The 12125-nt window shown below is 51.3% G+C and overlaps 1 protein-coding gene across 1 annotated transcript; it reads right to left on the minus strand.

Moving 5' to 3' along the window:
• Positions 1-2071: 2071 nt before the first annotated feature.
• Positions 2072-2783, minus strand: LOC139835518 (uncharacterized). Its single transcript, XM_071825375.1, has 3 exons — positions 2677-2783; positions 2413-2608; positions 2072-2314 (listed from the first exon to the last, which is right to left on the minus strand). The coding sequence occupies exons 1-3, from the start codon at positions 2781-2783 to the stop codon at positions 2072-2074; spliced, it is 546 nt and encodes a 181-aa protein (XP_071681476.1).
• Positions 2784-12125: the final 9342 nt, after the last annotated feature.

Raw genomic sequence — 12125 nt, forward strand, 5'->3', positions numbered from 1 at the left:
ACGGGGACGACCAGCTACACCGACGGCCCCGCACCGTCGGCACAACAACGTTCACCGTCGGCACCGTCTCTGCCGACGGTCACCGTCGGCGTCTCCCCGTCGGCACAGCAGGCGTCGGGGTCTGCGCGTGCACCGTCGGCACAGAACTTCACCGTCGGCACAGCCGTACGCCGACGGCTGGACGGTGGCCGTCGGCCGCCTCATCGTCGGCACAGCCAACCAGCCGTCACGCCGGCGCCGTCAACGTCCCCAGCTGTGCCGACGGTGTAACCGTCGGCACAATTTTCTTTTTTTTTTCCCAGAATGGCGGCAAAACGGTGGCTGTTCAAACTGGAAAATCGCTAAATCGTTTGGCTGTGCCGACGGTGTCACCGTCGGCACAGACCCTGCCATTTGGCACAGCTACGGGCCTGTGCCGACGGTGACACCGTCGGCACAGCCAGGCCCAGTTTTTTCTGTTTTTTGCCAATTTGGCCTCATTTGCTCAGAAAAATTGCACAAAATGCACATATTATAGGATTGAATATGCAGTAACATATATAGCACCATATAGCACAAAGATATCACCGTATAGCACCAAATCTCACAAATATAGCATCAAATCTCACAAATAGCACAAATATAGCATACAAGACCATGGTACATACACCGGATCCACTACAAAGATGGAGCATGTCATCATGTGCTAGTACAATGTAGAAACTATGGTGGTGCACCACCCGAGTGACGATCTAGCTACAGTGACGAGCTAGCTCCGAGTCGGTGAAGTGAGGCCGCTGTATCTCGACGGTGCTCGGGGAGGTAGAACCACGACGAGAGCCACCGGAACCAGAAAAATGCCGAGGTTCGGCAGAAGCACCAGGAGAATGGCGACCGGGGTGCATCGGCGTACCACAAGGAGTGTCGTTCCCGGATTCTCCCAATCCCTACATGTTGGAGGGAGTTAGCAACTTAGCCATGTCACACCAAGTTAGCAACTTAGCCAAGTTAGCAACTTACCGGGGTCAACTGACGCTGACGCTTGTACATGATATAGAACTCCTCCTTGGACGGGAACACTGGCGTCGGCCCCGGATGAGGTGGCTCTGGGAGTGGTTCCTCTCGTGACCTCCGGGGCCATCATGAACCGAGTGAAACTCTGCAAGAAACGGGAGAGATAGCTCAGATTCAAACATGGGGACTTATGATGTTTTGCAACCATAGAGATTGAAACTTACCGCCATCTGGTTGCTCGTCCACTGGACATAGGCATCTTTCACAAGGTCATGCTCCTTAACCTTCTCGAGATACTCCTCGTAAGCTACTGCATAGGCCTCCTCGAGCTGAGTCTACAATTTCAGAAATAATCCGTCTCATCAACATAGCCATTCAGGAACAAGAGTCAAAACAGAGGATAAAAGTGTGGATGACTTACATCAACCTCTACCCGAGAACGGCATGTAGTCCGCGAGGAGGTAGCGTAGCTGCCGGAGGGGAGGGTAGCCTTGATCTGCGTGAAGTTCCTCTGAGGCTTGAAACCCCCAGCCCGGCCGCCAGGACGACCATGCGGCAGGCCGCCCCCCGCCAGCCTCATCGCCACCGCGTCCACCGGCTCGGTCATAGGGGCCGCCACCCCTGGACGGAGCTTCGCGTACTCCTCGCAGATCTTTCCTTGTTCTCTTTGGCCTTGCCGTAGTACATCTCGTGCGCGGGCCGAGGCTCGTTCGGACCGGGCGTCACCAGCTTCATGTGCGTCCACGCTTCCATCTCACCAAGTTCCCTCCCGAGCTTCTTCCCCGCATCACAAAACAAATGTTATGCATATCATCGAAAATCAAAAATGCAGCTTGTTCCATTTTTATATGTACTCGTACGCTCCCGATAGCGATCGGTGCTGCTGCTCCCCGCAGTGTGTGTTCCCTGAGAACCACGGTTGGCCTTGTTCCGGTCGCTCACGGCCTTGAAATCGGGGTTTTCGCCGACCCAATTCTTGACCAACTCCATGAAGGCGGCCCTCTTATTATTATCAGCCCAATGTGGTACAACCTGCAAAATCAAAACTCATTTGAAGAACAAACAATATAGTTGCAAGTTAGCCGCGGTACATAGAATCGCATTGACAATTACTTACCGACATGAACTCATCTATCGTCATAGCCGGGGCGAGTCCCTGCACAATCTCAGGCTTTGTGTACCTTACGCCCTGCTCAGCATAGAAGTGGCCGATGCACGTGATCCTCTGGTTGTACCACTGCTGCCGTGTCAACTTCCGACACATGTTACGGAGCACCACGTCCGCCCTATCCTTATGCTCAGTCGCCACCCTATAATTGCGCTGCAATCAAGCATAACAGAAAGTGTGAGAGGCATGAGTTATCACGGTGGGGTTATCAACTACATATGAACGAAACCCAAAGAGTATGCATTACGTACCCAAAACTTCTTGATCACGGCGTCGGCGGCGGAAGCAAAGCCAGGGTAAGGCGCTATCTCATAGTCTTCCCAAGTGTAGGCTAGCTTGGACTCGCCCCCAAGGACCGGAGTGTACATCCCCGGCCAGTACTTCCTAATAGCAGCTCCAATCAGACTCCCTGGCACGCGGACATTCTTCCCCGTGTATGTGAAATTCCTGCACAATTATCAAACATTAGAAAATGCTAAGTGTCATAACGAAAATGAAATCACCTTACTACTTACTCTATCTTTCCTGGGACAAGGAGCCACTTCTCATCCTCCGTAGCACGTTCCTTACTCTCATCGGGAACCTGCGCTTCCCCACGAATCCGCAACTTCTTCGGAGCCATCTCCGTCGAAGCCTCCTCGTCCCTAGACTCCTCCTCCTCCTCCCTAGTGTCCTCCTCCTCCTCCCTAGTGTCCTCCTCCTCGTCCAGCGACTGTGAAGCCACTGAGCCAGAAGCAGAGGGAATGTCAGCTAGAAGGAGCTGTGCATTCCCCCCTCGTCCTCCAGCTCGTCCTCCCCCTCGTCCTCCAGCTCGTCCTCCCCCTCGTCCTCCAGCTCGTCCTCCCCCTCGTCCTCCAGCTCGTCCTCCCCCTCGTCCTCCCCGTCCTCCGTCTGCGTCTTCGTAACGCCGGGTGGGAATAATGGGTCTTGCACTCCGGCTGGAAGCACCCGGCCCTGGCTTCCGCTGATGCATCTGATCAAGCAAGGAGCTCGATGATGCCTTCCGTCCGCTCATATTGGGCAATTACCTGCATAAGAAAAAGAGAAAATAATTAATAAGCATGTTGAAAATTAATAAGCATAATGACAAATATAGGTACTAAGCATAATGAAAAATGTAGGTATTAAGCATAATGACAAATGTATGTATTAAGCATAATGATAATGTAGGTACTAAGCATAATGACAAATGTATGTATTAAGCATAATGATAATGTAGGTACTAAGCATAATGACAAATGTATGTATTAAGCATAATGATAATGTAGGTACTAAGCATAAAAGACCCTCACCATTCATCACCACTCTCATCTCTAGGCATTGGGTTCTCAGCCTCACTATCAAAATCAGTATCATATGAGTATTCATGGTCGGCATTGGGTTCCGGTTGAGTCTCGACAATGTTGTCTTTGCTCGCATGGCGCTTGGTGAGCATAGCTATGTCCTTCAGGTCCACCACGGTCTCACCACGCATTTGTACATCGTTGTGGAGATCCTGAAGACCTATGTCTATTTGAAGAGCCCCGAACTGCTCTTCCTCTTGATAGAAAATTCCCTCATATGTTACCGGGTCAATGTTGTTGTAATCGTCCTCGGAGGGGATGGGTAGCTTACCATGTGGCGATACCTGGAACACGACTTCCCAGCCCATGAGTTCCTCATTCTGACATGGGTAGGACAAATAATAAACTTGCTTGGTTTGGTGAGCCACAACATAGACGTCGGATCCGCTGTAGGTGGTTGTAGGCCTAACTTCAACTAAACCAATGGAAGGGGTGCTTCTCATTCCACCGTGTGGGTCAAACCAGTGGCATTTGAACACAAAGAGTTTGAGTTCTATGTTTGCGTTGTTGAACGTCAACTCGTATACCTTTTGTAACCTTCCATAGTAATCAAGATCATCGGCTCCGCGGGTGTAGACCCCAGTATTTATTGTTTTTGCATTAGGCCGGTTCTTCTGGTGAAACTCCGTATGGAAGCGATACCCATTTACATCATACTTCTCATGCGTATGGACTCTACGGTTAAAACCCTGGGAAACGCATCTCAACTCATCTGTCATCTCAACGTTGGGATCAGCTCCCTACAAGTTCAGTTCAGATTATTTTGTGCATTAGTTACGTGTAATAAGACAAGTCACGGATTGCAAAGTAAGAGGAACATTTGAGAAATTACTTTTTCATGGAACCAGCTTCACGAAGCTTTTATTTAAGGGCGGGGCACCCTCTTTCGTAAGAGTGTACCACTGCGTGGGAGTGGGACCATTTCTTCCTGACCACATTTCATCATGGAATTGGCTGAAAGGAGAAAATACGTATTAGACCAAAACCAAGTTATTGGTTGCAAAGTAATTGGTTCATCATTTTACCTCATGAAATCGACCACTTCCTCCATGTTCATAAGCACGTAAAGCATTATGCAATCCTTCTCTTCTGGCGAAATGTTCTCCACTTTTGAGGCACCGGCCTTGCCACCGGGATATTTGAAGAGCAAGAGCTTTGGGTCACGGTTGGGCTCATCGGAATTGTACCGAGCGACCGGGTTATGCTTAGTGGGCACATCATTGGCATAGTACATTGTCGTGGCGTCTGCCATCTCATGGAGGAGAGTTGCCTCAGCTATGCATGCTTCAATCTTATTTTTGTTTCCACATTTGTACCGAATATATTTGAACTCCCTCTCAATACAAAACTGCCAACGATACTGCACCGGTCCCCCCAAGAGTGCCTCGTTGGCGAGATGCACGATGAGATGTAACATCGGAGTGAAGAAGCCTGGGGGGAATATCATCTCTAACTTGCATAGCATGTCCGGCACTTGCTGCTGCAGCTTCTCAATCACCTCGGTACATATCTGCTTAGCACAGACCGTGCGGAAAAATGGCTCACCTCCGCAAGCACTCGCTGCACATGATCGGGGAGATACCCTCGAAGCATCACCGGCATCAGCCGCTCAATCCATATATGATAGTCGTGACTCTTGAGCCCGTTTATTTTTCCTGTAGCAAGATTGACTCCCTTACTCATATTCGAACAATAACCATCAGGGAACATCACGTCATATTTGAGCCACGTAAATGCCTCCTTCTTGTCGGCGCTGTCAAGACAGGACTTGGCATGCGGCTTTAACCAACCTTTTCGATTGCCCTCAGGAGGCTGCATGTGTAGAGCCACCCTGTCACATATCTCCTCAATATCGACTCTAGCTGAAACATTATCCCTTGACTTGCCTGGTATGTTGCAGCAGGTGTTAAGGAATGCCTCCCCACAATTCTTTTCGGTGTGCATCATATCGATATTATGGGGAAGTTCAAGGTCCTTGTAATACTCGAGCTCTGTTATGCCTGCTATGTGAGTCCAGTTGTGCGTTTTACCATATCCCTCAAATTGGTGGCCGGGTTCCTTACTAGGCTGGAGAGCACGTAGCTCAGCATCAACAGTTGCACCATTGAACTTTGGTATTTCTTTATGTTCAAGCACAACTACGCCTTTCGTGAAGTTTTTCTTGTCAGATCTGAACCGATGCCCTGGACTGAGGAACTTGCGGTGTTTGTCAAAGGCAACATATTTGTGTCCAGCTTTTAGGTGCCTGAATTCTAGTTCGTGCTCGCACACCGGGCATGGAAACTTACCAGCTGTACTATGCCCACAGAATAGGGCGTACCCGGGTAGGTCATGCATCGAATAGTGGAACCAAACTTTCATGATGAAGTTTCTCTTTGATGCTCGGTCGTATGTCAATGTACCGTGATGCCACGAGTGGTGCAAATCATCCACAAGTGGTTGCATTAAGACACTCAATTTCTTCCCTGGATATTCAGGCCCTGGAAGGATCATCGACAAGAATATGTTCTTCCTTTGCATTACGACTCCGGAGGGAGATTGAGCGGAATAACAAACACGGGCCAGCAGCTGTACGCGGCAATCGACATACCATATGGGTTGAATCCATCGGTTGCTATCGCAATTCTAACATTCCGAGCCTCACTTGCCTCATTTGGGTGCTTTTGATCGAAGCGCTTCCATGATTGACCATCAGATGGATGTACCATGGGTACCCGTTTCTTCTCGTCTTGCAATCTTATCCCGGTCTTATGCCATGTCATCTGCTTGGCAGTCTCCTCGAACATGTAAAGCCGCTGGATTCTTTTGATGAATGGGAGATAACGAAGAATCTTTATGGCTACTTTTGTCTGCCTCTTCTGACCATTGCCTACATCTACCTCATGATACCTAGAGTGACCACACTTGGCACAATACTTGTCATCCGCATAGTCTTTCCAAAACAAAAGGCAAAGTTTTGGACAGACATCATATGTTACATAATCCATTTTCAATGCTTTCAAGATTTTCTTCGTTTCGTACATGGTCTTGGGCAAGCAATGACCTTCAGCAACATGTTACCTACCGTGCTCAGAGTCTTTTCAAAGGATGCTCGAGTACTCTCAAACATGCACTTGTCGGCTAGCAACTGCGTGATGCCATCAAGTTGAGACATTTTTGCACCCGGGTATAGAGGCCTCCTAGCTGAGGCCATCATATCAATGAAGGCCCTCGCGGTTGGCTCAGGTTCCTCCTCTGGAAGTTCCTCCGGTTGTGGCGGTCCCTCCGGTTCAGGCGGTTCCTCCGGTTCAGACTGTTCGTCCCATGGTAACTCTGGCATGTCAGCATCCCGAAGATCATCTAGCAAGTTTAAGATGCCATCGTTCTCATTGCCATCGATCCGCTGCCGCATCACCTCACCTCTATCACGTTCGTGCCGAGAAAAGTCGACCGGCGGGTCGTAGTCACGCATATACCCATTCCACCAAAGGTGTTTAGTCATCTCTAGAATATCCTTAGGATGACGCCTCCCGCAGACATTGCAAGGGCAACGGGGACGAACAATCCCCTTCGAACCACGAGCTAACTCCTTCACTAACAAATCGGTCTTCCATTTCCATTCATCCGTCACTTGAGTCGAACTAACACGGCCACTGTACATCCACTCATTATCAGCCATCCTGCTTTATTGCGTGACAAACAACAAATAGTAGCATGAAATTGAATGCATCATATTTTTATTTTTCTACCGGCGAAAACGCGTGCATCAACCTACATCTCTACTAGGTGGGCTCCTAGCAGCCCCCGGACCCGTAGTTGGGTACGTTCTCCACGTTCTGCTCGGGTGCGAGACATAATTTAGGCAGCACCACCCCCCTGCTCTCCCGATACAACTCACGGCAAAAAACCGAGAGGATGTGCATCCGGAGAACAACAGGAGGCGCGACGAAATCCTGTCTCGCACCCGAGCTACATGGAAAACGTACCCAACTACGGGTCCGGCGACTGTCCCGTAAATGCCACAAGCGTTACGGTTCAAAATATGCTGACCACTAATGCATATTTATCCGCGTAACGCTTGCGGACGGGAATTGACACCTAGGTTACGCGACTTGACGGAGAAATTAAATCTAATGACATAAAAAATGCGAAGGGGGAGTCGGCAATTCAGCTCACCCTCGGCTGTAGAGGAAGTAGTCGAACAACCGGCGATGTCGACGGCCGTAGAGATGCGCCGCAAGATCCGGGATCGTCAAGCGTGATGCTCACTATGGGACCTAGTTAAAATAATAAAAGTTTGTCAATGACAGATGAATAAACCTAATTGCATTAACATTTATAATTCAATTTTCATTTCAATTTCATTAACATTTCTAATAAAACGCGGGGTGCTCAATATGGATGCATTTCTAATTCAATTTTTTTTTCAATTTCATTAATATTTCAATTTACAAATACATAAACCTAATTCCTACAACTTTCGATTTACAAAATTCGATTTACAAAAAAAGGAGCAAGGAGGGGCTTACCATGCTGGGAGGAGGAGGGCCGGCCGAGGGCGAGGGGGCCGGCGGGTGAGGGGAGCCGGGGCTGCTGTGGGTGAGGGAGGCAGGGCGGAGGCGGAGGCGGGAGCTCGGCGCGGCGGCCGGCAGCGGGTCGGGCAGGGCAGCGGCGGGAGGTGCGGGGGCAGGGCGGAGGCGGAGGCGGGAGGTGCGGGGGCAGGGCGGCGGCGGATCCGGCGTGGCGGTGGGCTGCGACGCCGCGGGGTAGCGCGGCGGCGGGATCTGGCGGCGGCGCGGTGGCGGCGGGTGGTGGCGACGCGGCGGTCGGGAGGGCGATGGCGGCGGCGCGGGGGCAGGGCTTGGGCGCGGGGGCAGGGCAGGTGAGATGCGGTTATGCCGCGCGGGCCGTGTCGACCAGGCAGTTATGCCGCGCGGGCTGTGCCGACGGCCAGGGTCACCGTCGGCACAAGTATTTTTTATTTTTTATTTTTTTTTTCATTTTTTTACTGCAAATAATAAAATAGATTATCACACATGGCAATATTTTTTAAAGTTTTATATTCCCCCCTTTCCCACTAACCCTTTCCGGCTACGTCTCTCCCGCCCACCCTTTCCCGCTTCATCTCTCCCGCCTGTCCGAGAAGCCGGGCACACCCGGAGGGGGTAGCATTGGATATAGAACCATCTCAAATCACTTTTTTACATTCCATGTGGACACACACAAATTTTGGGGCCATTCCCTAGGTCCGATGCTCGATTTCTGACGAAACCCTAGTTCTGTTGACCGCGCCGTCTACCCCTTTGACTGCATCCCATCGGGGTTCCCCCGGTGGGCGTATGCCTACGTTTGAGCTTGGTTAGGTCATAGGTACATGTGGAAACAAGTACCATCCCCTATGATCCCAAGGTTCTCTCCGGTTCACCTCCGAGGGAGTTCCCCACTATACATGCAGAATCTGCCTAAGTGTAGGAACCCCATGTCCGAGAAGCCGGGCACACCCGGAGGGGTAGCATTGGATATAGAACCATCTCAAATCACTTTTGTGCATGCCATGTGGACACACACAACTTTTGGGGCCATTCCCTAGGTCCGATGCTCGATTTCTGACGAAACCCTAGTTCTGTTGACCGCGCCGTCTACCCCTTTGACTGCGTCCCATCGGGGTTCCCCCGGTGGGCGTATGCCTACGTTTGAGCTTGGTTAGGTCATAGGTACATGTGGAAACAAGTACCATCCCCTATGATCCCAAGGTTCTCTCCGGTTCACCTCCGAGGGAGTTCCCCCCTATACATGCAGAATCTGCCTAAGTGTAGGAACCCCATGTCCGAGAAGCCGGGCACACCCGGAGGGGGTAGCATTGGATATAGAACCATCTCAAATCACTTTTGTGCATGCCATGTGGACACACACAACTTTTGGGGCCATTCCCTAGGTCCGATGCTCGATTTCTGACGAAACCCTAGTTCTGTTGACCGCGCCGTCTACCCCTTTGACTGCATCCCCTCGGGGGTCCCCCGGTGGGCGTATGCCTACGTTTGAGCTTGGTTAGGTCATAGGTACATGTGGAAACAAGTACCATCCCCTATGATCCCAAGGTTCTCTCCGGTTCACCTCCGAGGGAGTTCCCCCTATACATGCAGAATCTGCCTAAGTGTAGGAACCCCATGTCCGAGAAGCCGGGCACACCCGGAGGGGTAGCATTGGATATAGAACCATCTCAAATCACTTTTGTGCATGCCATGTGGACACACACAACTTTTGGGGCCATTCCCTAGGTCCGATGCTCGATTTCTGACGAAACCCTAGTTCTGTTGACCGCGCCGTCTACCCCTTTGACTGCGTCCCATCGGGGTTCCCCTGGTGGGCGTATGCCTACGTTTGAGCTTGGTTAGGTCATAGGTACATGTGGAAACAAGTACCATCCCCTATGATCCCAAGGTTCTCTCCGGTTCACCTCCGAGGGAGTTCCCCCTATACATGCAGAATCTGCCTAAGTGTAGGAACCCCATGTCCGAGAAGCCGGGCACACCCGGAGGGGGTAGCATTGGATATAGAACCATCTCAAATCACTTTTGTGCATGCCATGTGGACACACACAACTTTTGGGGCCATTCCCTAGGTCCGATGCTCGATTTCTGACGAAACCCTAGTTCTGTTGACCGCGCCGTCTACCCCTTTGACTGCGTCCCATCGGGGTTCCCCCGGTGGGCGTATGCCTACGTTTGAGCTTGGTTAGGTCATAGGTACATGTGGAAACAAGTACCATCCCCTATGATCCCAAGGTTCTCTCCGGTTCACCTCCGAGGGAGTTCCCCCTATACATGCGAATCCGCCTAAGTGTAGGAACCCCATGTCCGAGAAGCCGGCACACCCGGAGGGGGTAGCATTGGATATAGAACCATCTCAAATCACTTTTGTGCATGCCATGTGGACACACACAACTTTTGGGGCCATTCCCTAGGTCCGATGCTCGATTTCCGACGAAACCCTAGTTCTCGTTGACCGCGCCGTCTACCCCTTTGATCGCGTCCCATCGGGGTTCCCCGGTGGGCGTATGCCTACGTTTGAGCTTGGTTAGGTCATAGGTACATGTGGAAACAAGTACCATCCCCTATGATCCCAAGGTTCTCTCCGGTTCACCTCCGAGGAGTTCCCCCTATACATGCAGACCCGCCTAAGTGTAGGAACCCCATGTCCGAGAAGCGGGCACACCCGGAGGGTAGCATTGGATATAGAACCATCTCAAATCACTTTTGTGCATGCCATGTGGACACACACAACTTTTGGGGCCATTCCCTAGGTCCGATGCTCGATTTCGACGAAACCCTAGTTCTCGTTGACCGCGCCGTCTACCCCTTTGATCGCGTCCCATCGGGGTTCCCCGGTGGGCGTATGCCTACGTTTGAGCTTGGTTAGGTCATTGGTACATGTGGAAACAAGTACCATCCCCTATGATCCCAAGGTTCTCTCCGGTTCACCTCCGAGGGAGTTCCCCCTATACATGCAGACCGCCTAAGTGTAGGAACCCCATGTCCGAGAAGCCGGCACACCCGGAGGGGGTAGCATTGGATATAGAACCATCTCAAATCACTTTTGTGCATGCCATGTGGACACACACAACTTTTGGGGCCATTCCCTAGGTCCGATGCTCGATTTCTGACGAAACCCTAGTTCTGTTGACCGCGCCGTCTACCCCTTTGATCGCGTCCCATCGGGGTTCCCCTGTGGCGTATGCCTACGTTTGAGCTTGGTTAGGTCATAGGTACATGTGGAAACAAGTACCATCCCCTATGATCCCAAGGTTCTCTCCGGTTCACCTCCGAGGGAGTTCCCCCTATACATGCGTAATCCGCCTAAGTGTAGGAACCCCATGTCCGAGAAGCCGGCACACCCGGAGGGGGTAGCATTGGATATAGAACCATCTCAAATCACTTTTGTGCATGCCATGTGGACACACACAACTTTTGGGGCCATTCCCTAGGTCCGATGCTCGATTTCTCGACGAAACCCTAGTTCTCGTTGACCGCGCTGTCTACCCCTTTGATCGCGTCCCATCGGGGTTCCCCGGTGGGCGTATGCCTACGTTTGAGCTTGGTTAGGTCATAGGTACATGTGGAAACAAGTACCATCCCCTATGATCCCAAGGTTCTCTCCGGTTCACCTCCGAGGGAGTTCCCCCTATACATGCAGACCGCCTAAGTGTAGGAACCCCATGTCCGAGAAGCCGGCACACCCGGAGGGGGTAGCATTGGATATAGAACCATCTCAAATCACTTTTGTGCATGCCATGTGGACACACACAACTTTTGGGGCCATTCCCTAGGTCCGATGCTCGATTTCGACGAAACCCTAGTTACGTTGGACCGCGCCGTCTACCCCTTTGACTGCGTCCCATCGGGGTTCCCCCGGTGGGCGTATGCCTACGTTTGAGCTTGGTTAGGTCATAGGTACATGTGGAAACAAGTACCATCCCCTATGATCCCAAGGTTCTCTCCGGTTCACCTCCGAGGGAGTTCCCCCTATACATGCAGACCGCCTAAGTGTAGGAACCCCATGTCCGAGAAGCCGGCACACCCGGAGGGGTAGCATTGGATATAGAACCATCTCAAATCACTTTTGTGCATGCCATGTGGACACAC

Source organism: Lolium perenne, chromosome 2 (assembly GCF_019359855.2).
Source record: "Lolium perenne isolate Kyuss_39 chromosome 2, Kyuss_2.0, whole genome shotgun sequence".
In the NCBI taxonomy this organism is placed as follows: Eukaryota; Viridiplantae; Streptophyta; class Magnoliopsida; order Poales; family Poaceae; genus Lolium; species Lolium perenne.